This window comes from Cinclus cinclus, chromosome 1 (genome assembly GCF_963662255.1).
Source record: "Cinclus cinclus chromosome 1, bCinCin1.1, whole genome shotgun sequence".
In the NCBI taxonomy this organism is placed as follows: Eukaryota; Metazoa; Chordata; class Aves; order Passeriformes; family Cinclidae; genus Cinclus; species Cinclus cinclus.
In genome coordinates, this window is record NC_085046.1 from 67,296,929 (window position 1) to 67,323,475 (window position 26,547).

At 41.0% G+C, this 26,547-nt stretch overlaps 1 protein-coding gene across 1 annotated transcript; it reads right to left on the reverse strand.

Annotated features, from left to right (window-relative positions):
• Window positions 1–322: 322 nt before the first annotated feature.
• Window positions 323–26,547, reverse strand: LY86 (lymphocyte antigen 86). The gene is made up of 5 exons (XM_062491597.1): window positions 26,313–26,547; window positions 12,497–12,583; window positions 10,991–11,119; window positions 4,001–4,053; window positions 323–1,053 (listed from the first exon to the last, which is right to left on the reverse strand). Exons 1-5 carry the CDS (start codon window positions 26,431–26,433, stop codon window positions 958–960), a joined length of 486 nt encoding a protein of 161 aa, XP_062347581.1. The 5' UTR covers window positions 26,434–26,547; the 3' UTR covers window positions 323–957.

Below are 26,547 nucleotides of genomic sequence, written 5' to 3' on the forward strand. Positions count from 1 at the left end.
CCTAATCCCGTGTGCTGCCCTGTGCTTGGTTATCTATCTATCTATCCATCCATCCATCCATCCGCTATGCCAGCTACAAAGGCTCTTGGAATGTGATGGTTTGGGGATGTGCTGCATTTGGAATATAATTTGTGTTACTTCTCCTGGGGCTTCAAAGCAAGGAACAGCTTGTCCTCTGAATAAAAAATATGTGTAAACATGACTGATACTTCATATTTAAAATGTGCTCTTTGAACTTGTTTCCCTCATCAACCCCTTCCCCCCTTAAACTTTGGAGAGATCCTAGAATCATGACAAAAATGAGAAAAAATAGTCTTTAATTATGAATTTATTGAGAAGCAAGAAGAGCACATAGCCTAGGTACAGAGTGATTCACAGATCACCTAAAAGACATTACAGAACAAAAAATTCCAGGTAGACTCTAGAAGACTAGAATGATATGAGTCCAGTGGCAGGACATCGATCATTGGAAAAAAGGCATGTTCATCCTATTTGCTTTAGTTCTGTGGTTATAACAAAAGCTGTGCTTGTGGAATCTCCAGACAGGCTCCAGAGAAGATTTAAGATGTTGAGTTCTGTAACTGCGTAATATGTGATATATGTGAAAGTCATCTTCTAGCCTGTGTTAGAAATGGATACCTCCATAACTTACTGCAAAAAAGTGTTTAGGCTCTCGCCTGTTCTGCCTCATGCTATTTTCATCCTAAAATGAGAGTGTTGGTATTGGATACTTTCTTCTTACAGCTGTATATATTAGAAGAAAAAAGTAGGCTACAGTGTGCATTTAGAGATAAAATTACCACTAGAAGATCTAGTAACTTCTTGAAAATAGCAAATCATGAAGAGGAACAGCATCAGAATCACCATGTGAGGATTATTTTCTTCAGAATCATGGCAGCATGCAGGCAGCCTACTTGACTTGAATAGTTTTGGTAGTCTGTAGCTTTCGTGAAATTGCTAATAATAGTCTAAATTATTTTTCACAGTAAAATCGGCACAAGCGACAGTGACGTGATCTTGATTAGTCAGCTTTGCTGAAAGAGTGTAATCTCCCTGTGTGAGACAAATGCAAAGCAAGAGATTAGCCCATCAGTACTATATAACTTCTTAAGTTTCTGACTCCTCTTTCTAGAAAAGATAACAATGCTTTTCCCATCAAGTTCCTCCAAAACCTTCCTGGACCAAATGTTTCAGAGGTGGTAAAGGATGTGCCTATATTTTCTGCCAAAATACTGTCCTCAGGGATATCAATGCTGACAGCACAAATTGAAAATTAAACAGTGCTAGGGGAATGAAATGGTTTGCTGCATAAAAAAATCCCTTCATATCTGTGTAAATTCTCATTATTTATATAAGCAAGCACAATATGGCCTGTGCTGTTTAGTAACTGGAAAAATAGGTGCTTAATTCTCTGGTGCTTCTCTTACATGGAACTTGTTGTTCACTCTTATTGATATGAATTTTTATAACAGAGCACACTGGGGGAAGTATGTGTATAGATGACTCAATCTATAATGAATTCCTATGTAATAAAGCCAGAAGTAGTCTAATTTCCAATTGTGTAGTTGAAGTTATGAATTCAGGCTTTGGGGAGAACTTATATCATTACAGTGCAAAAAAACAAAAAAAACCAAAAAACATAAACTGAACCTTAAAGAAGCCATGGCTATCTTGTATTGATCAAAATGGCTCTTTTCAGACACTTGGAGAAGGACTGTACAGGGAAGTGACCAAGGTGGCTTTAACAGATTTGGAAGAAGAGGTGAACTAGATTTTATTCACTGTGTATTGCTAGCACTGCAGTAATTATTTCTGGGTTTTTTTTTTTTGTTTGTTTGTTTGTTTGTTTGTTTGTTTTTTTTTTCTGGAGCATGTAGGGGGCAAAATGGTGGGGTAGGAGAGGTTGGCTGCAGTGACCTTCTCACTTTAAACCACAGAATGCTCTTGCCCTGTTTAGAGCCCTTCTGGTTGTGGAGTAGAAGGAGGCATGACTAGAATGAGTCTTTGCCTTTTGCAATGGGATTTTTAAAGCAATATGTGGATTGCGTCCTCACAAAGAGGTTCAAGTTAAGAGTAAAATCTAAATTTAGAGAGAGGCCCAATGGCAACATGCTCTTGAGAATAGAGCCTGGTTGTAATTCCTGGGTGGAGCATGCAAACATCCCTCAGGCTTCTCAGATGAGGCTGTTCTTTGCAATGAGCAAAAGACAATTGCTGTATGGAATCATTCCTTTTTGTCAGCATGGGAGGATGGTGTTATTTGCCTGATTGATTAATTAACAAAAAGAGGCTTCCTGTTCCTTTTCTCACAAGCACATTAAGTCTCTAAAAGCTGATAGTTTAATTCATAAAAGAGACTTCTTAATAACTAATTTCCATTTCTTATTCGCAAATAGATTTCTTTTTTCTCCTTCAGAATAATTTTTTGCTTGTCGTAAAAATTGTTATTAAAAGAGTCTTGCGACAAATCTTGGAGTTTCTGGCTAGTTTGCCCAGAACTGGAGTTTTACTGGTCTGTGTGCATGTTTCTATGGCTTCTTCTTGGTTTAAAGACCTATTCTTCAGTTTGTCTTGAGGCTTTACTACCTAAGTATGTTAGTAAAGCTGCTCCTGGAGCAGGATGCTGATCGATGTGATCTCAGGCACGCCTGTGTGAGATATCAAAAAGCAATGCTCAACACGGCCTCTGTAGGTATAGCCTTTAGAGAAGCAGGCTGGTTAGGGTGGGATAACAGTCTGCATAAAGGGAGTCCAGCTCCCTGTGTGAAATCCTTGGGAAAATGAAGGTCCTGGTTGCCACTATGACATGACCAAAGAAAGGTTGAGACATATGAGATGGTAGCGCTTACGGAGGCTTGATCCTCCCAGAAGCCAGCTATTCTTGTTATCATCTCTGCAGGTCTTGGCAAGCAAGCCTGGTTCTTTGGGACTCATGTCTTTGTTCTGTATCCCTGTTCTGATCCTGGTTTTTTTTTTTTTTCCCTGCCTAGAGCAATCCAGTGCTGAGCAGATCCCAGACCTCATCTTTGAGCCTCTGACATATGTTTTATGTCTGCTGCTGAAGAACTGAGAGCTCGTGCTGTGACTCTCTGAGCAAACCTAAGGAGTATTTGACTGACCACCTGAACTCTATGCTTTTGTAGTGGTGACTGTGATCCTTTCTTTGCCATGTTCTCAACACTGATAATCAAAAACTTTGCCTTCTTCCCTTCAATCCAATCTCTTAGTTATATGTCTAAAAAATCCTTTGTGATGTACTGATCAAATATATCTTCATGCTGTGCCCAGTTAAGAGACAGTTGCATACAGCATTTGAGATCTGTCTTTTCTTGTAGTGTGACTCGGTTGCACTTTGAGGAGGAGACTTAGCTGTGTGTGGAGAAGGCTGCCAGTAAAAGTATCTGTAGTGGATGACCAGGAGATTCACAACAGTGCCTAGAGTACTGCCTTTTTTCTCACCTTCCTAAGAAATTATTTTCTTATTTTAAGGCTGCATAAATCCATAGAAAGTGTTCTTGGCCTAATAACTTGTACCTTCTGTTGCCACCTAGAAGACCTTGGTCTGTGCCTGACACCATGTACGTACAGTGGAACACATTTAATTCCAATAGCTATCTGAATTGCCTTTATAGCAATGAGCTTCTCCAAATTGTTCAGTTCACTAAGGACTGAGCAAAATTGCAGCCTTGGTCTCTTGGGAGTCCTCTGGAACTGCTTTTTTTCTTGCTATTTTAAGAGTAAGAGAGGGGGAGCTGATTAAAGAGCTCCATGTCTCTCTGACTTAATGCTACTGGTTCAGAGATCTGCTATCCTGAAAAATAACTTTGTCTCTGGATAGCAGTGCCTCTAACTCTTAATTTCATACTGAAAAGCATTATTCATATAAAACACTGTCAGATAGAGTGTGCCAGCTGGGGAAGCCTGGGATGTGCTGATGTGATTGCTGGTAGCCCTCTGACCATACCTCATCTGCTTGGGAACACAGCTGTGACCAACTTACCTGAGGGATTTCTTTGATTCCCAATGTGACTGGTCCTTCATAATAGAGATGTTCTGGAAAGCAACAATGGTGATGGATGGTTAGGCATGCAGCACGTGAAGGAAAAAGTCAGGTGATTATAGATGCTTCTTTTGTAATGACATTTCAAAGCCTCCAGTGACAAGTATAACGGAACTGCAAAATGCTCCATACACAGTCCCGCAACAACCCTCTTGAGGGAATTATCAGAATGTACACTGCCTTATGGGGTAAGAAAGGCAGAGCTTGGGCTCAAGGAGTATCTGCAGCCCTTGTGAATGGAAAAGGTGGGCATGTCTTTGCACAACCAGGTGACTGTTCCTATGCCATGACACATCCTGGAAATGAAATGGGAGGGGGGACTGCCAGACTCAAGTTCTTTAGCATGAACTATTAAACACCTGCAGCTGCAGTAATTGAACTGTACTGTTTTGGTAACTTTTAGAAAAACCAATCTGAGCTGTTTGTGTAGGTGTGGACTTCTGACTGCTTGCTGAACATGACTTTAAAGTAATAAGAACGTGTCTGTCTCTCTGCTGAGGGAGTGTTCATCAAGAAGTTACATGAGGTATTAAAGTCATGGTAGCTGTGTTGGTGACTGGAATAGAGACTGGGAGTTCCACCTTCCAATCCTCATCCCCCTAAACATACGAGGCATGCCTGCTCTTGGCTGTTGAAGAAAGGGCAACTTCGGCATTAATGGAGAGAATTAGCAAGCTGTTCTGCAGTTCCTCCTACTTTTTCTTAGCTTGCTGGGCCAAACTGTGCAGACTTGACTGAAAATAAAACTTGTAGATGTTTCAGTATTTCAGAATTTCTTGTACAACGTGCCCCACACACAAGTCTAAGAACTGTTTAAGGACTCTTTTGTAAGTGTCATGAAATAGTCCTTACTTTGACAGTGACAGAGGAGTAAGTGTTTAATCATGTTTATATGAGTATGTGCTGGCATTTTGATGCTTGTCACTTCTAGAGAGTTGTTTTAGTCTAGTCTCACTGTTGGTTTAAACTGTTTCTTGTGAAAGGTTGGATAAAAGCTTTGTAACATCTTTAGATTGTATGGTCCATCTCACCATGCATGGACTTTGAAAACAGTCCACAAAAGCTCTTCCCACACATGATATGAAATGTAAGTCTTGTAACAAAATTATATGAAAGAATCATGACAATAAGATAAACTAGGAAAAGGAGAAACCTGAGGTATCACCAATGTTCTACACCTTTGCATTTATGAGAAGTTTGTATAATGTAATGCTCTGATGATCCTGGGGGGTGGAAAAGATGCAAAACAAAACAAGATGCCCTGTAAAACCTAATCCTAAAATAGAGAACAGAATAAGTATGTCTTAGCTTGTCAATCTCAAACTGATCAACTATGCTACAGCAATTGTACTGTACTCATTCCCCTCTGCATCTCTGACTAATGCACATGGACAGCAAGAAGTCTTGTTGTTTTCAGACAACAGTCACCACTGCTGTTCCCTTCTGTGCACAAAGCAAGAGCCCAGGAGTCTGACACATCTCCACTGCAGAGAGCGGTGACTCAAAAATTTTAAAAATACAGTACAGCCCACCTCCTGGTTCACAACTTTAATAGACTCTAAATGGGAATTAAAGGCACTGAAGTCTGCATAACTTAGGTGATGAGTGACTCCCCTGAGACCTGAGCTGCGTGTGTTGGTGTGATCCTAAGGCATATTGGGAGCTGCCCACTCAGGGTAATGTGGACCATGCAGTGGTGGGGCTTGAGCTTTGTGTGTCCTTTTGTTCAGTAGAGAGCCTTGTAGTACTACCTTCCTTCAACTCACAGCCTAGCAAATCTTGGATGACAGCACAGGAGAGTGAAGAGGAAACTGGGCAGCAAGCAATCACCCAAAGTCCTTCTGCACAGGGACACAGAAGCTTCTCTTGCATCATGTGTCTTGTTAGGAGCTCATCTAGGCTCTCAGAAAGCCATCCAGAATCTAAAAACATAGATGCAGCATTCAGGCTCTGCAAAGCCTGTATTTTAAAATGAAGTAGGTATCATGAGGGCATAAATTTGCCTCTGAAATTATGGCAATGCTAATCTCTCATCTAGTGTAGGTAGAAGCTATTTTTCCCCACACACTTCACTGTGATAAAGTAACTAGATGAATGCAGTCTCAAGGCTCTGCCTCAGCCCACTCTGAGAAGTTTGCCTTGATTGCTCTGATGTGTTGTAGCTATGCCTTTGCTCAGTTATCAAAGAAATTACCATCATGGGCTATATTATATTTTAGGGAGCCTTCAAATGTGGAGCAGCAGGGGCTGCTTGTTCAGTTTAAGGTCCACATTTACTGCTTTATGCTTCAGATTTTTAACCAGGGATCTTGCTGTGGTTCACAGCTGAAACATATGGAGCTACTGGAGAGAGCCTAGGTAAAGGCCATTGATATAATTAAGGGACTAGAACATCTCTGCAATGAAGAGACTGAAGGAGCTGGGACTGTTCAGCATGGAGAACAAAAACATTAGGAGACAGCATATCAATATGTACAAATACCTGAAGTGGGGTTGTAAAAGAGGATAGAGCCAGGCTCTCCACTGGTGCTAGGGGCAGGGCAAAGAGGCAATGGGTGCAAACTAAAACACAAGAACATCAGAAAAGACTTTTTTTTTACTGTGAGGGTGACTGAGCACTGGCAGGGGTTACTCAGTGAGCATCCATCCTTGGATATATCTAAAAACCTTGCCCTGGACACAGTCATGGGCAGCTGGCTGTCAGATGGCCCTGTTTGATGTAGGTGGAACCGGATTAAATGATCTTCAAATGCCCTTTCCAACCTCATCAATTCTGTGGTTCTGTAACCAGTCCTTTGGAAAACTCCTGTGACCTTCCTTGCTTTAATGGGGAGGGGAAAACTATGCTGCTTGGAAAGTATATCCTTATAGGAAAGCAAGGGCAGCTTTCATTTTCAGCTAGTTGAGACCTGTCAAAATACTATGGATTCATAAATTTGCTGAATTTTATCATTCATATTTGCTTTGGACCATTGAAACCTCCTCAGTGGATCAGGCTTTTCAAAGACCATTCACTTGCATGGGGATTTCTGCTATAATTCCAGAAGTGTAAACATCCTCCAAAGCTTGGAGGACTGCAGTTTATCACAGCATCCTTAATATGCATTTTTTTTCTCCACATATTCATATGTTTTTTACATTCCTCCATTGGAAGAGGATGAACGCATCTGCTGCAGTAAGTGTAAATGTCACATACACTGAGCCTCATCTTGTGAAAGAATTCTGTGGTCTTTCTAGAGAAAAGCCCAGTTGTGCTGGCAAAAAATGCTCATGCGTTTGGAAGAGCATAAACCATGAGTGCATTTTTCCAATTAAATATTCCCTTTTTTCTTTTTTGGTCTGCTAGTAATTTATGGTACCTGTCAAGCATGCTGTCATCCGTGATGTGCTTTTAGTCCTTTTTCTTATAGATTTATCTGAAAGTGATTTCTGATAGTAGAGCTGCTTAGAAAATATTTCTAATGTACCACTGCATCAAGGTGATACTACTGTATTTTTGTAGCAGCTTCTCAGTGTTGTTTCTACCAAAAGTGACTTAGTCCTTTTTATTGCTAGTGAGCATGCCTTTAGTAGCTTCCAGTCTGAGCAGAGCTTTCAAATGCGTAAGAACTTCCTGAGGGTTACTTCAAATTACTAGTTATCGTTTGTCATGAAGATGCCTCTCCTTCCTGACTAAACACCTATAATGAAGTTCTCACTCCTCTTTCTCAAATCTTCCTTTCACTGAAAATCTTTATGCGTTCTCACACTCTTGTACTATATAAAGGCCCTGTACATCTGCACCCACCTCTTCCTTTCTCTATGTTTTAAATATTTTTAGTACTTCAATGCTACATGTTGGAGTTCTTCTAGGACACAATCTTGCACCCATGCAACTGACACACAGCTTCTGTGGGTGCTATGGATGTAGGAACAATGTGAAAAACTGCCAGCTATAGAGTTGAGTGGGAAAAAACACATGTAAATACATGGCCAGATGAGAAAGTTTTGTGTGTTTTACCTTTTGCTAAAAGGTGAGATGTAGGGGCTAAGCAAGGTGGCATTGTGTGTCAGCTCAAAGACCTAGCTTTTTGGTATTGCTGCTTTCTCAGAAACAGCTACCTGTATTCTCAATGTGATAGTCAGTCTTTTAATTCTTGTTATGTTCTCCACTTTTATTCACAAATACTATTTTAGAAACTTGCTCACTGTAACACCTACTGAAAGGGGCAATAATATAAAAGAATGGACTTTTGAAGCAAGGTGGGGATTACTCTATGGTTTGGGGAGTGTGCACCAGGAATTGTGCAAGTGCTCTGATGCTGCCTCTGTCAGTTGAGCCCAAAAGAAAACTTGCAGAGGATGCAGCTCTCTTTTTGTCAAGTAGCTTTGCTTAAGCCTGCAAGCTGTGGTCAGCACATTGCTTAATACTACCCTGGAAGATCTTCCACTCTGATTTTAGTGATTGCATTGGGAAATCTGTTAAATCTTATGTAACTGTTTTCTTTGGAGGAAATGGGGAATAACCACCACTTTCTACTAAAAAAGAGGAAGGCCTGAGTTCATGTTATGCCACAAAGAATTTAGCAATTTTGTTGCTATTGTTCTTAAGTAGGCAGTGGCAAATTTCCTTGCAAACTTGGAGCTAACAACTTCACAACATTCATATAGCTCAAAGAAAAAGATCTTGGAATCCTATTTATGAGTCTGAGTGAGCAGTGCCAGACATGACCTTTGGTTAACAAAACTAGTAAATACTACGTGATTATGATGAACATGAAATCTCTAGCTATATTAAGTCTTTCCAGCACAGAGAGTATTTCCAGTCATGAAGAAACTGTAGCATTATAGGAGAGCAAATATAAATAAAAAAGAAAGGAGACTTCCCTCAAATAACTAAGACTTTACACCTTGTCTGGCTATTAAAAGTCTCTTTTTCTTGTACCTTCGGCTCTGCTTTTCCCCACAAGTAAGTGGATCAACAAAACCTGTAGAAGTTCTGTCTAATTTTGGGAGAGGGAGGAGCAGGCAATTTTTGACCTCCTTGTGAAAGGCAAGCAAATTCTGTGTGAAACTATATTGATACTCAGGCCAGGTCTGGCCAGATGTTGGAAATGTTGCCCACACAACAGGGAAGAAGAGGCTCTCCATTAAGAGCTTTAGTTGAAAAAGCTGAAAGGGCTCTCTGCTCTCCTGTGTCTTAGTAGTCTTCATACTTGGCCATTCACAAGTTGTCCTTCCTGCCCAGGCATTAGGTCAGATTTACAGCTGTGCTAATATGGTAAATTATGCCTGAACTGCCTTAAATTGGTCTTCAGCTCAATTCTCTGTCCTAAAACATGGGGTAGATTCAACTGTCAACTAATTAAGAAATACCCCATTTTCAGTTTGAACCTGTCTGAGAAAGTTCACTTCTTTCCTACTGTGACTTAATTATTAAGTAAAAACAGCTACTGAATGAGAGAGTGTGAATTTAAAAGTGCATAGCAGATGTCTCCACACTAAAGTAAGGATACTTCTAAATGAAGATATCTAGTATTATTTAAACAACTAACTATGTGTTTATATCATAATGTACTTCAATTAGAAGAAACAATCTCCTTGACAGTTTAAGATTAAGAGACTTGGAAACCCCAGGAGGTTTTGGCTTTGTAGCTTAGTGTGAGAATAGCAGTTTGTGCTCAGCTCAGGACTGACTCTACTTCTCCTTAATGTATTCACTAAAGGATGTTATTGAGTACTTCATCAGAATAATATAGTTTTTCAGTAGGTCTGTGGGTGGGTTTTCTCCTCCTGTAATTCAATACACAATTGAAGAAACTTCTGAATTAAATTTTTTGTCTATCTGGCTTACAGGATTTACATAATTGGTTGCTCATGCAGCGTTTCTCTATTATTCTTTGTGATAGTTTCATGCAGTGTGAAATGTATTAGCAATTTTCCAGGGGCTGTCTTAGTAGTAGTGCTGTGCATGGTCTTTAAACTCATGGCCCTTGCACATGAGTTATTGCAGTGTTATCAGCTTGAAGATGCGAATGAATGGAAGGAAAGCAGACTTCTGGAACTAACTGGTGCTCTGACAACTCAAACTCCTCTGTGGCTTTACCTGTTTTTTAGTAAAATCAGCCTAAAGAGATGATCATGATGTAAGAGGGATTTAAAAATTACTGGATGCATGGTTACTGCAGTCCAGAAGCATGACCATAGCTCTTCCAAACATGGCCCAGCTAATTTGGCACTACCTGGCCTGGGCTGTGGCAGAAGGGGCCTTGAGGTGCCCAAGCTCACCTGGGCCCAAAGATGCCTGTATTCTGGGGGCCAGTAATAGCAAGCAATAGAGCAAGTCTTCATCAGTTGGCAGTATGACTGCCATGAGCTGAATTTGTCTGCTGCACAGGCACACGTTGAACAGGAACAAGATGCAAACCACAGATGCTGGCAAATAATATCTTGTTCCAAATATCCTTATTCAAGCATATTTCCTCATAAAGTGATTAAAGAATTGCCTTTAAGGACAGAAGGTGTGACTTGCATAATAGTGAAGAACATTTTCGGAATGGTTGTTTGTTTGCTCAGCCATTTCTTTTACAGAACTAGCCTTTATTTTTATCATACTTCTTGCTCACATGACAAGCATGTGCCTCTAAATAGGGCTTATGAACCTCTCTGCTGGTGGATGGGGGTCACATAACCACAGTTATTTTTAATGGACTTGAAATCCCATGTGCGTGCAATATTCTGTGATTAAAAGTAAAGCAAACAAACAGGTTGGGGGGAAAAGCAGGCCCTTAAATTAAAATGTCTCTGTCCTACTGTGTTCCTGTCACCCATTAACATGCTGGTGAAGTAAACAGAACATTGCGATGTATTGGTGCAGTCAACAGCACAGCAGGTGCATCCTGCTTGGAGTATTCAGTAGCCATCAAACACTTTGAGTGCTATCTAAATTACCTCCTTTCTTCTTTCCACAGAAAACAAGCTTGGAATGACCCGGTCCGCAAAGTGTTTCTGAGTAGGTTAAGACAGTCTTTCCATTTATGATCATGTCCAGCTTGACATAGAGTTCCTTGATGCTGTGTCCTACACACAAATCAGAAAGAGAGCTCAGAGAAAGTAGAAGGATAAACAGGTTCATTACTTTATTTTAAAAAATATTCAGTGTTTTCCTCCCTGCTGTTTGAGCCATTATATTCTTTCTCTTCATGGAGAACTCCTGATACATAGAAATCCGTGCTTCAGGAACAGGTCCTTCATAGGCCCTTCAAGGTATATGACAGGGAACATAATAGCAGTTATCTTGATGGTTAAATAAACTATGCCCATGACTGTTTTCCTTACATCTAAACTTTTCTTGTGTTCTAAGCAGAGGGATCATATCCAGCGGGTCCCTGGGGGCCACTGTGACCTGTAACTGCTGCCTGGGCCAAACATGTGCCAGGGACCAGCGCAGCAGCTTGACAGTGCTAGGAGATTGCCTGCTTATGCCTGACACAAGCAGAGCCAGTGAGGCTACTGGATTTAGACAGAGGTCCTGTACTCTGACTTGTGGAAAAAGTATTTGCAAATGTCTGTAGTGTGATTTTTTCAGGCTTGTTTACCTTTGCAGCCACCTGAAAACTGATACTCCCTGGGCAAATAGGCTGCATGTCTCACAGGAAGGGAGACCTTTTGAATGCAAGGAACCATTCTGAGGTGCTAAAAGACACTTGGCATACAAATTTATTTTCAGCAACAAGAGCATACAGAGGCACTTTCATATTTATGCTCTGGTAGTACAGGATCTAGATGAGCTTCAGGCTCAGGTTTGCAAGAGGTGGCTTTCCTGTGAAAGAATCACAAAGCAAGCTATAGCTGATATGAAATTTTGCACCCAGTTTTTACCTTTTATTACTGAACAGTCAAGTGCTGAAGGGTATAATTTCATCTAGTGCAGGTGGCAAATTGGTGGCGTGGCTGCTGCCTCAGGCCAGCACTTTCCCAGCATACTTCTCTGTACAACCATGAGGGACAAAAAGGTGTCCCGACGTTGCTCCATGGGAGTCCATTCAGTCCCCTACCTGCAAGGGTCGCAGCCTTGGAAATTTGGTGAGGTACTGACTCAAGAGTGTGGGTGCTGTAGCTGTCTTGTTCAACAAGACTCTTCCCAGAAGACTTAGCTGTGAAGATGATGAACTCTAGAACAGCCCCCCCTTCCCCCTTGGCTCTCCATGTGTACAAATGAAGAGTAGCAGCAGAATAGGGGCTGAAGGCTGACAAGACGTGTTTAGGGTGACATATGTAGTCTGAGGCTGAGCTGATAACAGAACTGACATTTTTGTAACCCTGCACAGGTTCTGAGATTTCTAAGAAATTAAGCCCACTCATGTTTTATAGGAGATTGTCACCCGCTTACTTCTTAATACCTGCACTTAACATGAATTACCTGTGTATGGTGTGAGAAAATAACAATTCACTTACTTAGGACCATTGCAGCTCTGATGTTAAAGGTGTGGGTTGCAATATCAGAACAGTGGTCGATACTGAGAGCAAAATCTTGCTGGGGATCTGTTTGAAGACACAAAGCAGTGGGTTACAAGTTGTATTTTTAATGAGATACTGACTGTATAGAAGTAAATAAAATATAATGTGTTATAAAAAACAAATTACATATTCTTTAAAAGCTGTCCAAGAAGTGCTCAAAGCTCCTATACCCTGCCTTCAGTAATTACTTCTGTCCTTCCTGCCCCTTTGGTCTGAGGCACACTCAGATGGTAACCTGTGTGAGGATAGAATCTACTGTGTAGGAAAATTAACCAAGTTCAAAGAAAGCAAGTTCCCTACAATGTTGGGTAGCCAATACTTATTCAATGGTGAAGTCTCAGCACAACTGCTCTTCCCAAAGAGCTCTTCACATTGCCATTTATTCCTCAGCACTGATGAGGAATTGTTTATGAAGATGCTTGTTAATTAATTTTTATCACAAGATGGCTTGGTGAAGCTGATTAGGAAACTGAATTCTGTAGTGGGATGGAAAGCCCAAAACTGAAAATAAATTATGTTAACTGTGATACTGTAGCACTTTTTTCTGGGTCCACCATCCTGTGATATTTCTAAGCCAGGAAATATTCTACATTTTTCCTTTTCTGGGAGACTTTAGCAGAACTGTGGGGACAAAGGGGAGCCCTTTGACTGATAATTGTCATGAATGTGATTCTTTCCAATTCCTGTAGTATCTCTTTCTCTGCAAAAAGTTCTAAAACTCTTATAAAGGACATGATTGTTTTTCCTACCACTTCCACCTTGTTCCTTGCTAGCCTCCATGAGACTCGATGGTGTGCCTGAAGGCTGGCCATGTCACTCTCTGGTGACAGACAGCAGCAACAACCACTGACAGCTCAGCTGCCACAGCCAATAGAATTTATTTCCAAAGCTGTGGCAGGAGGGGAAAGATCTGGCCAATTTGGAAAAACACCTCGAGCCTCAAACTTGCTTTAGGCATAGTTTTGTCCCTCATTATGGCTTTCCAGCCAGCCTGTACATCCAACATTGTTCTCTGTAGAAAAAAAGAGAAGCAACTCTGTCATGTGCAGAAGCAGGCATAGGCTCCTTCGTTTACACGGATCTGGGAGTGACAAATATAGATTTGGGAACTGAGTTCTAATTATTGTTGCTTGAGCTAATCTGACCGAGTTGAAAATAACAGGTTGGGAGAATTTTCCTTTGATGATGTGGTGAAACTTGAGTCGCAAGTGTCCTCTGTGAGGCTAAGCCAGCATCCCCACAGTCTAACCCTGTTTTTGAAGCAGTGCCCCACAGCTGTAGCAGCTGGCAATCAGCAAGCCTTTGTGACCAAACCCTGATTCTTAGCAGGGATCACAGAATGAATAAAAGTGTTGAGAGGACCTGGAGGACTTTAACTAAGCTGGGTTTTGTGATCCTACAGATTATCAGTGTGCTCTAACAGGAGTACCTGAGCCCTAAATTCTGGTAAATTGACTACTCAAAGGAGGGAAATAAAAAGCACTGGGATGTCCAAACCTCTGTGTCCCTGTGCTGGATTTTGTCTTCCACTCCACTAAAGAAGTCTCTGCAGTTGCATAATCTGCTTGGGACAAAACGTTAGTGCCTGGAGTTGTTTATCAAGTGTGACCACAGTAAGAGGGTTGTCTTTCCCCTTTTTTCTTATTCCTGTCAGTTCCAGCTTTGTTTTTGCAGCTTCAGAAGCTGTTGGAATCGGTTAGGAGAGTAGTTTCCTGCTCCAGCTGGAAAGCATGTCAAACTTCTCTTTTCTCCAGGACCGTTACTCCTGCTTCCCCTCTGGTTTCTACCCCCTCTCAGGGCTTGGTTTCCTCTTTTTTCTGGACTTCTGCTAGAGCCGCTCTTGTTTCTGTTTTGTGTATGATGTGATGATCAGGTTCAGGAAACGGCTGCTCAGATTCAGAGCAATTTGGGCATTGATGCCTACAAATAGTGCTGGTTGTCAAGTTACTAAAATTGTTGGTTCTGCAATTTCAAGAGAGAGTTATGGTCAAACATGGCAGTAGAACATATATGATGGTCTTCTCTTTTAAAAGAGACTAGGCTGTACTTCAATGAACAAATTAAATTGTGGTGTTTGGGCTAGAATTTGAACTTCTAGTTTAAAATTTCTCATAGTTAACTGAGTAGAAAGGGTATGTTCATGAAACTGAGTTTTTTTGGAAAGCTTGGAGCTTCTTACAGTGACCCTGATCTCACGGTTATTTTAGTTTGGATGTCTGTATATTTCTATGGGTTGACCTCCTTTGACAGATAATACATTTTATAATGCACTGTAGCCATGGATGTCTTCTACTGCAGTGCTTGTGATGCAGCATAGGATCCTGACATATTCAGGAGGTGTTGTCTGGTCCTCAGGAGGTGTTGTCTGGTCCTCAGGAGGTGTTGTCTGGTCCTCAGAGAAGAAGAGTGTGGAAGCACTCACATGAACAATTCCAGAAAAAAAAGTGAATTGGAGCAGCTGGAGTTTTTGTTGCTACTCTGTTGCTGAGAAATGTAAAATTTTCCACTGCCAAAAGCACCCCAATTAATTATCTGACCATCCCAGTGGAAATTCCTGCTCAGATTTAGCAATCCCACTTTTCAGTCTTAGATACTGTGGAATATATGGGGGCCTCCTGCTGAAATTAATTGAAAGAATGACTGTGTTGCTAAAGCTATGGTGCCCAGGAGTCTGGATTCCCAAACATGTAGGGAGAAATGTTGCTACTATAATGAAATTAATGAAACTAGTGGGGTTTAACCTCATGATAAGTGAAGGAGTCTGTAAATTCAGCTGGGCAGTATGCACTGAGGGATTGTGCCATACCCCTCTTCCCTTAAATCATGAGGAGTCCCTCCTGTGGCCAAGGCAACTCAAGGCAATTACCATTTTTGTTTTTCATCTCAGATGTACAACTGTGAGTCACTGTGTGTCTCCTATGGAGGTTTAATACTTATTCTTCCTTGTTTGCCTCAATCTGAAGTGAGCTAGTTAGACTGAAAAAAATACGTTATGTCTTTCACATGTGCAAAGCAATAACATTTACTGTTAGATCTCTAAAATACGTGGGGCTGCCCTTCAGCCTTCTACTTCCCTGCAACATTTCATGGTGCACAGTACTGTATGTTCCCAGACTTCCCTCCACCTACTCCCTTCAATCTGCTCCCTCTCCCATAATTAAAGCTAGAAACTCTTTAACTGGTTGCAGAATTTTGCTTTTCCAGTTCAGCTTTGATATACCACCAACACTCATAATGTTATTGGAAATTTTGCAAACACATTGAAGTTTATCAGCAAAAATCTGCTTACTGAAGGGGAAAAGGGCATTTTTTGTGTATCTAGTGAGTAGGACTTGGGCTGCAACATATTTACAGCTAGCATGAAAGGTGTCTGGAAGCAGAATTTCAACTGAAGTTTCTCTCCAGGCAGTACTAAATTTTGGGCAACCGCTCTGGGAAATGGGAATGTCTTCGGCTTTTGTAAACAGTCAATGCACTCCAAGATCTTTCAGACTTGTTATTTGAACCTGATGCTGTGGCTGATGCCGAGCTCTCAACTGTATCTAGCACTGCATGTCCAGCTTTCACTGAAGACTGGCTTCTGTAGCACAATCCTGCTTTGTGAGAAGTGAATTTCGTATGTACCAGGCATCTTGCTACCAACCACCCCTTACATGGCTTAGTGTCAGCTGAGCCCATGCATCCTCACTGCCCATTTCACCCTTACTCAAGTACCCTTGAGATTTGTGGAGATTTGTTCCTATATTGACTTGGGATGTGGTTTGCCATGGGCACTGGCACTACAGAGCAAAATTTCAGCCTGACTTATGATTTTGAGGTGTTCACAGTGATGGGTTTGGCTGGGTTTTCTTTAGAAGACTGAGCAGGTGTGTGTAGTACAGCCTAGAAGCTCAAATAAGTTCCTGAACTTTTCTTTCTAGAGTTTTTTTCTCCTGCTTTTGTTCTTGGCTGAAGGCTCATAGGTAAATTAGCTCATATGTATTTACAGCACTGTAGCCTCAGTGACAAGGACAACAGACAGGAACTCCCTTTTGTGCCCTGGTTACTGCAGTTGTGGGGCCAGTGGCTCCTGTCCCTGCTGAACATGGGTGCGCACAAAGGCACAGGACTGTGAGCTGGGGCTGCCTTTACAGCCTCCTGGGAGGGGATCTCCAGAGCCCAGGATGAAGTAGACAGCTGGGAATGATAATGTGCTAACCCACTGTGGCAATGTCCCTCAGAGCCTGAGCTGCTAGATGACTAAGTGGGCATTATAGAAACTTCATGGCCAGATGGGAAGCACCTGTTCAAGGAATTTTGCTGTGCTGGTGTACAACAGCCTCTGTCTTTTATTGTTCTCCCCCCCCCTCTCTCTCCACCCTCTCTCCCTCCCTCCCTCCCTCCCTCCCTCCCTCCCTTCCTTCCCTTCCTCCTTCCCTCTCCCTCCAGTCTTTTTAACTCTCTGGTACTGGCTTCCCTCTCTTCTGAATCTGCTCTAAAATTTCATTGCTTCCATATGAGCATGAAAATCAGTGGTATGAGTGAATAACAGCAGCAAGCAGATGAGCTTTGCTTGTAAAGGTCCGCATCTGTAAGTCTTGGAGTGGTAAGAAGACCCTCCAAAATGGTAAGTTTTGGGTGTTTCAAAATAACACTTTTAGGAGCAGATAAGCCGCAGAATGGAATATAATGGCACAACTGCACTTGGCTGGGGTCATATAAGGACAAGCTGGTGCTAGAGGAGATGGAAATTAGCACAAGGAAGAAACATTTAGCAATTACCCAAAACTCCTCACCTTCAAAGCTTTTAATAAAATTAAATCATTAGTCTTTACAACACTCAAGGTGATGAAAGGAGAGGGAAAGAATGAGGAACTGTTTGGGATTTCAGACTTTATATGTTCGTTCAACAATTTCCCTTTAATGTCTATTTAAATAAATTAACCTGAATGCTCAAGGTTATATTTGACACTGGAATCTACTTATAAGCTACTGAGGAAGAAGCATCAGGTGAATTAGCAGCTCTCCGGTTATGCATCTGCATTTCCCTGAGCTCCTTCAGTTGAACAAACTTCCCTTTGGGCCTGCCTTCACTGCGTGCCACTGCCACATCCAGACGTGTCTGGGAGGGATAGAGTGACCCTCTGTTCAAAGGACAGCAGAATAAATTGTGGGTCTCACACTGGCTATGTCTACTTTATTGTGAGAATGCTTCATCCCGAGACATTTGCCTTAGCCATGACCAGCTCCAGGCTTTTGCCTGATTTGGACTGGAACTCTGGCCTAGTTCAATCACTCTGGCCTCATTTGCAGAAGTCACTGTATGTTTTATCACCTGAACTTTTCTGGCTTGCTTAGGCAACATAGAGGAGAAGGAATAGGGAAGATTAGAATTTGTGTATCCTTAATGTCCTGGGGCTAGAGACTGTTGGAGTTCCCCTTTGAAAAGAGCGCTGTCAACTTGTGGTCTCTGAGGTTGTTCAAACCCAAACCTCCATAGTTATTCACACCTATGGAGTGAATAACTCTGCTTCCTTTCTGATAAAACTTACATGGCTGTAGAAGAAAGCCTGAAGATTTGGTTTCAGTATAATCTGTAAACTAAAAAAGCCCAGGACATATAGCAAAAGAAACTTAAAATGTGACTTTAAAAAAATAATAAAAAATAAAGGTTTATGCAAGTTAAATACCTCCAGTCCTCTCCCAAGAATACTGAACACCAGTAATGCATAGAGCAATTATATATTTCCTGGTTAGACTAAGGCACAGTCATTACTGGTGGTGCATATGGCCTTGGTTTTGGAGCAAGATGATTTCAGTGTCTTACAAAATTAATTTAAATAAAAGACAAATATTTTGTCTCATGCTATTTCAAATAAAGCTCATTGCGGAGTATAACTTATGTCCAAATGTGCAAATACTAAGAAACAGTAACTCAGAAAGCTTCCCCAAATGTTAGGTGGAGAAGAGAGGAAGCGTTTTTCTGGCACCAGCCTGATGTGATGAGGTGGAGGGAAGCCCCTATGAAGACAGAAGGTGTGAGGGGCTTTCTGCAGCTGCAGGGCTGTATTTGGGTATGGGGGTGTCACTAGCATGCATAAAGCAGCCTTGTCAAAGACATGCCTTGAGTCTCTCTGCCTTTTCCTGCCTGAACCACCTTTCCTAAGAGCAGGCTTGTTAGAGCTGTTTGGAGCCTTTCCTTGCTTTTGCCAGAGGTGGTATTTGGAAAGGGGGGATTTCTGTGCTCTGTGTGGCATGACAAAGCTTTATTCAATCCTGTTTAAGAGGACAAAACTGAAAGATGCATGTTTTGAGAGATAGCACATATAGATTTGTACTTGATAATTCTGATTTTTCCTAGTTAGCTTGAGAGAGAAAGGGAAACAGGGCAGGCTTCAACTACAGCAGTGTAACAAGAAAATACTGCATTAATTTGGGCCCAGCAGGGAATGAATTAGAGAGAAAAAGTCTTTGTTCTTCTGTTGGTAAGAAAACACCATGCACTGGATGAATAAGATGCATACAGTAACTGCCTGTATTCCTAATCAGAGCTGTCTCTTCCGTCTTCAATGTGTTTTTGTTTTTGTTGCTTTGTTTTGTTTTTTAAATAATTTCTTCATAGTGCCCTACTTGAGACTGAGATCTCTGGACATCAGTGCTTGCCAGAATGGCTGGGGATTCACAACAGACTTTCAGACTTGTGTCAGAAATAGAACCAAATGTTGCTGGAAACTGCCTTGCTGTCAGACACATGCCATGCTCTGGGGTAGCAGCTATACCACTGATTATACAGAATAGTAGTCAGCAGCATATAAATGGGCTAAATGTTCCTATTTTCCCATGATGGGTTTAAATCCATGACAGGAGCATGGCAGTAAGCTACAGTTGAAATGGCATTCTCCCTCTGCTGAGAAAACTAGCTGGGTTCCCACCTGCCTGATCACTGCTGGATCATTTGACAGGAGCCATCCATCTTCAGGTGAAGAGGAAACTGAAGCATTGAATTAAATTCTTGTAGTTTTCAAAATGCTAGCTTGTGGCAGCTAGAAGCTCTCCTGAGTCTAAAAAAGCAGCATCTGGAGCAGATCAAAGGGTTTTGATTCGGTACGTTCTGAATCTGTAAAGGGCATTTGAACATCTTGTCCCTGATGTCCACTGTTTCTCCCTAGGTTTAGGTTGCCTCCTTAAAGTTGGTTCAGTGACATCAACACACAATAATGCTGTAGTTTTTTTCATTTTGAGGTGTTAATTTTTCTTAAAATACTTTGGTTGTTTTTCCCAATGGATTTTAAATTGCTGTGAGCATCTGATCTCCTGCCTCTCTTTTCTTTGCTGAACTGTAAGCACAGTAGGGTCCAAAGATATTCTGAGGCCTTGATGAGAGCTCTAGATGAGATGATGTGGCAATGTCAAGAAAGTGTAGCAATGCTTTATTGCTTAGATGCTTACAGAGAAAACTTTGCATAGGAGCACTTATCATCAACTGTGGTTTGTTCTTACTCCTGACTTCATGCAGTTAATATGCCTTTTAATAATTTCTGCTTTATGTAATACAGAAGCTAATATCAAATTTTTAGCAAATTGTTAAAATGACTGTGACTCACCTGTTTAGTGTATAAGAGTGCTCTCTCCATAGGCTCAGATTCAGTATCCAATAGCAAATGGCAGTATTGCCTCGCCTACAGTATTTCTTGACTGTACTGTAATGTACCATTTTTAGGTATACCTCTTCTATATGTTTCCAAAGGGGAGAACATATTTTTCTATGGTTTGCCTTCTGAACTGTTACCACTCATCCTTACTTTTACCTTAGTGACTCAGTAGCTACAGCTACCAAAGATGTGGCAAAAGTGAGTAGGTGAAAAACATGCCAAACAGTTTAGATTTATCAGCTGGAGAGAAGCAAGAGAGGCTGTCACACAAACAACCCTCTTTTGCAGTCCATGGTGCATGACTTTAATTGATTTGGTGAAGAATTTGGCTCTGTGAGGAAACCACTGAGAACTAAATTAGATGGGAAAATTTAAAGCCTGGTGGGAGAAGTTCAGCTGAGGTTAATTCTCTCCACTACTAGTCTCACTGAAAGCATTAATATTGATTTTACTGAAAGATTTAAAGTCTAGGTACCAAATCTAATGTTTTTGCCAGAGTACCTTGGAGGTATGAAATTGTCTCCTGCTTCTCTATGTCATTTACATTTTAAAACTACTAAGTACTTCCCCCCCGCCCCCCAGAAAAGAAAGGTAAACTGATATTCAGAATCGCCTCAAGAGTTCACACAGAAAAAAGAAAGTTTAAATCCTCTAATGAGATGTGGAGAATGAAATAGATGGGATAGTTTTAATGCACAGAGGGAGCAAAATTTAAAAAGAAAATTTGCATGTGCACTCATAACTGTGTTACCTTGATTCTGATGATAGTTTCAGATTTTTAGGATCTGATGCCAGAGATATACATGTACACATCTGGTCTTCCCCTTGGAATAAATAAGTTATACCAGATGAGTACAACAGCAAAGCTATGACAGTAAGATGGCTTGGACAGAGTAAACAAACAAAAAAAATGTTTTCAAGTGGAATTCTTAAGTTCTTTGGTTGTTTGCCCATTAGCAATCTATGCAACAAAAGATCAGAGGGGACTTGGTGTCCTGTGGCTTTAAATAATTTAGAAGCAGAAGCAATTGCTGGAGACTCTTTGAAGGAAATAAAGATGTAAGTCCAAGAGAAGCATCTGGCTCAGTCTGTCTGCCAAAAACCCAAATAATAATGGTAAAAGAACCTCTTTTTACCAAATGTCTAGAAGAATTTTTGCCCTGAAGAGGCATGAGTGAGAACTTTCTCACAGGCCTTTCTTTCCCAGCTGAAGATATCAGATTACTTATATCCTTTAAGTAAAGAACACAAGTGTGTGGTCAGGGAGGGAAAAGGACTAGTTACACTGGTTGACATAGAGAACAGAAGGTGGTATGCTGTAAAATTAGTGCTGCAGTGATGCCAGTTTAACAGCACTGTTTACAAGTTGGTATTGCTGATGGAGCAGGGCTGCATGCTACAGGTGTATTTCAAATAAGGGAACAAGTGGAATTTAAGGAAAATAGTATATTTGATCTCTCAGTATGCAGGAGAAAGTATTATGAGTGTGTGAGGGGGACCCAGTAAGCCTGAAAATCTTCAGAAACAACAGACAAATCATCACAAAATTATGAGCTAACTGGTCTCTGTCTCCACTTGTATTGTAAGCACTAAAAGTTCCCTCAATACTGTTTAACAGGAGCATGTCTATAGTGCACTATCTGACCAGAGTGGATTCCATACCCTGTTGAGTCCAAGGGGCCATTTTAACAGAGATCCAAACCTGAGCTCACACTTTTAAAGAAAAGCCTTACAAATGAGAGTTTATCTATCTATGAATACAATTTAATGCAACTGTGTATTGAATTGGGCAGTGCTACTCTCTCCTATTGTGCCACTGGAGGCCAGGAAAAAGGTTTATAGAAATGACACTCCTTCATGTGTGACATAGAACTATGCAAGCAAACATGGAACTCATTGGACATAAGTTCAGCATGACTTTCCTCTGTTTTGGAAGAGGTATTGTCATGTAAAAATAATTTTCTAGATGACCAGATTGCCCTGGTTCTTTGTCTAGCAGAGGACATGAATTATAGCAAATGTTTGCCCATAGCCCTATATATGTTTTATTATTTTAAAATTTGTAGATATACAGATATAAAACTTATGAAGGGTGCAGCCAATTTCACATTTAATTCAGAAGGTTGAAATGAATACTGATTGTTTGCTCCTTCTTCTAAAACTTTAATGGTTATTAACCTTGCTTCAGATGAAAAACAGAAGAAAAATAAAACAAAATCAGATATAAATTGGGAAAATATGTTTCTCTATATTTAAAAATCTCATGTGGTCTGAGCAGTGTTTTATATAGTCTTGGGAGTATTTCTGAAGATATCATCTTTGACTCCTCTGAAGATCTACCTGAAATTCCCCATTATTTACTCCAGTGTACAAATAACAAAGTCCTTAGTGGTTGATGGTGGCCATACCCTTTTTTAGAACCTTCTGCCTTATCAGTGTTTCTGCACTGTGAAGAAACCTACACAGGCTGTGGGGAGCTCTGAAATCTCTCAGGTCCTGATCTACATAATTTAATTAAATAATCAGCAAGCTTGCTGGTTGAAACAAGAACAGGCAATCTGAAGCACTAAAGTGTTAATAGAAGTCCACCTAACATTTGAAGAAAGAGCTGTAAAAATAGTTGGAAAATATTTTTCATGTGTCTGCAGGGAGCAATCACCTACTTTCCCCTGTAAAGGGGGTTCCATTTGAACACTGCATGGTAAGAATGTTTTCATGCCTAATTAAGACAATTAGGCTTTACATGAATGATCTAGAAGCAGGTGCTGGTAGATGTGTTTGGGAATTATGTTGTGTAGTCTCTGACTGCATTGCACTTTGCACTTTCAAGTGGATGCCTATTACTCAAATAACACTGGAATCTGCCCAGGGCACTTTCTTACCATTGCCTACCTGCCCTTCCCTTCCCACACAATTGCCTTTTAAAATGTAGCTGGAAAGATCAAAAGCATTATTACAGTGAAATTAAAAGGGGTAGAAATTGACCATTTATGTAGCAGGTTCTTTTCATGTCTGTGCATAGACTTGCCAATTACAGTTCTCTCTTCTCAGCCAGAGATGTTAACCTGTGCTGCTTTTATCTTAGGACCTCTATGCAAGTTTCTAAAGTGATTTGTGGTCATTTGAGATCTTCCTTCATTTCTGTCACTTGTTCCTGGAAGGAAGAGTGGCCCTAATAGGAAATGTCTTGCTTTTTATAGACTGTCTCGGTGTTATGTCTCCTGCGGTTACATAAAGGAGGCAGCACACTGTCTATTTACTCTACTTTTAGACCACCTGTCTCTCAGCTTGATTTTCTTACCATGGACTCACTGCTGACAATTTTTGTCTGATTTCTTTTAGATTACTTTTTTACAGTTGCATTATACTGATCACTAGGATCCTGTCTAGCCCTTTCTTTTGATGCATGGCTTGGAGTCCTGGTTACAGAATATTTACTCTGATGTGGCTGAATGAGAATGGGGATGCTTTCTATAAGATCCAGAGTTTGGGCTGAGTCTGGGGGCCTGATGCATGCCTGTATCTTATGTGCTATAGGAGCAGGATGCATCAAGAACAATTGCTTGTGACCAACAACTGCAACTTACTCCTGGGTACAGGAGATGGCTACACTTTCTCAGTTATCCACCTAAACTTCTCTGTTGCATTAATCACAGTTGTATTACCCCATAATTTTACTTTAGTCAGATTTTTACTGCATTATAGGAGAGGATCTGATAAACAGCAAAGCAAAAATGGATACTTGGCTTCTCTTTAAATGCTCAAACTGAATTCTAATAATTTGTTGAGAGAGGACATTAAGCTCCAGAAACAAGTCGTGAGGTACTTGGTTACAATTCGTTAACATCCTTATATTTTACTTGATTCAGTCCTAATTCACTGATAACATCCTAAAGTCTATAGTAACAACATTAGAGGTGAAATCCTTACCCTCTTGAAGTCAACAGGCAATCCTTTACCCAAGGTTTTGTACTTGTTACTTCACTGTGGCTCCTGTTATCTCCCAAATGGAACATCATCTGGTATCTTCAGTGGAGCAGGAAATACCAAAGGGATTTCTCAGACTGGAGGGACATATGGGGCAGTATTCCTCTGAAACAGCTGAAGAGTATGGGCAGTTGCCTAATATCAACTCTGTGTTTGCTGCCATTATAAATTTGTAATGAGAAGGTTTGGTGGGAAGGGGTCTTGTCAAACACTAACAAGTCTGTGTCCTCCTGGGTGAGAACAGTTGGCAGGACACAGATGAAAAATGGAGTTATGTTTTACCCATCTAGTTATGGTTTACAGTGAAATGAATTAGGGACAAAGCTCCCCTTCTGAAAAGGTGATCAGCACCTTGGGCACCACTGTGAGCTTGCTCAGTAAGGACAGTGTCTTCTCTGAAGCAGATGTGGATTAGTGTACTTGGATTGATCCTCCTGACCTATAGATTTTGGGGCTCAACCCCAAACACTTAAATTCTTCTCCCTTTTGCAAACTGCCGGATTATGAACAGCATCAGCAGCAATGCTGATGGTATATCCTGTGCTGATGCTACACTTGTGGTAGTCTCTGGAAAAAGGCAAGGCGGGACATTGTGGTGGCAGTTGTGAGTTGCCTCAACGTTAATCTGACAGAGCAGTAAGGGAGAAAGGAAACTGACTTCAAACATGGAATCTTATTTAATTCTTGCATTGTTTCCACATCTGTGTAATCTTTTCATCTCCATAGCTGTGCCCAGGAGAACAGAAGAACACTAAGTGGTGGGACCTGACCTTTATGATCTCTGGCTCGTGCTTCTCAAGCTGTGAATTCCTCCTGAATGAATATACCTCTGATCTTTCTGTTCATGGCAAACCAAAGGAAGTGACAGAAACAAATTACTCTAAAGAAATGCATATTGTTAGTGAGGCCAGCGATGTGCACAGTAAGAAGCAACATATAACTGGCACATGCCAGCAGACAAATTCATCATACTTTGAATTCACTCAGACTGTAGCCTGTGCCTCTTTGTCAAGGCATCTCATGCTGACTGAGACCTGTTGAGGGAACAGAATTCACTTATGCAATAAATTCTTACTAAAATGAAGACAATACCAAAGTCTGTATTCAATATCTAATTAAATATTTTCTTAATGATTTATACACATTTAAATAATGTGAAGCCTGACTTTAGTCCCATGGGAGCAGGCCAGTAAAGAATGGCATTACAAATATTTATTTACTTCCCTTGTCCCTCACTGGCTTTATTTTAATGGGTGTGCAAAAACGCATGAAAGCTACAGGCAAGGAAAAGCCCCCAGGAAAACCTTTTGTAACTGGATGAATTGGAAAAACAAACTCTAGGGTGCTCATTTGCCATGAATCCCTTTTCAAATCACGTGCGGAAAATGAATGAGGCGTCTGTGGATCTAATTCCCTTTGTCCCGGTTGTAAAGTAGATCAGCACAATAGGCGAGGCACACGGCCAGCAAAGCAAGAGGTGGAAAGCAGGCACCATTCAGTGAATTCATTTTCAGTCAATTCCAGTGTCGCTTGCTCCTTTTCTTCTCTACACATTTAAAGAACAAACAAAGCCCTGTGATGCCTGGGAAATGCCTCTGCTAAGGGCTGCTGCTGAAGTCTCGCTAAGCACAGTGGCAACGGCAGAGAACACGAATCCTTCCCACTGTCGCACTGGGTCCCTGGTCATTCCAAGTGGGAGGACAGAAAGCACATCACCACAGTCTCATCGCACATTAGGAAAGCAGCAGAACAGTGCATTGAAGAGCCTGTTTCATCCCAGGGGTAAAAAAGTTAAAAACCTAGGGTCTTCCTTCCTTTTTTTTTTTTTAACCTAACTTCAAGATAAAAATCTTAGCAGTCTCTTTCATGCTAAACTGGGTTTTCCACAGCAGTTTATTATTCTGAATTAAGTTACATTATTTCCTCTTTATTGTCTTCTAAATACAGTTAGATTTGTGTGTGTGAACCAAAACCAGCTGCACTTGAAACAAGAAAAATATTTTAGATGTGAAACCCAGTGCAGGTTTGGGAGTGTTACCCTTCTGTTCACTGCCTGGCTTATAAGCATCACTCACTGCATAACAACAACTCTGTTGAGCAGCTAAAAGGAAAATGGAAATGTAAAAAAGTCTCACCACAGCTTTTGTAATATATTTCCAAGTTGTCCTCTTTGCAGACTGTGTGCGTAGGCCATTCTGTGCTGGCATTGATGTAAAGCAGGACTAAGATGAAAAGAAGAGCATTTGATGTCTTCATGGTGGTAGTGGTAGTTTGTAGGATCACTTCTGTCTCTTGCTAATACTCTGGAGGGAGGTGCTCCTTCCTTTCTCCAAGGGACACAGGACTTACAACATTCGTGCCTGCATAAGG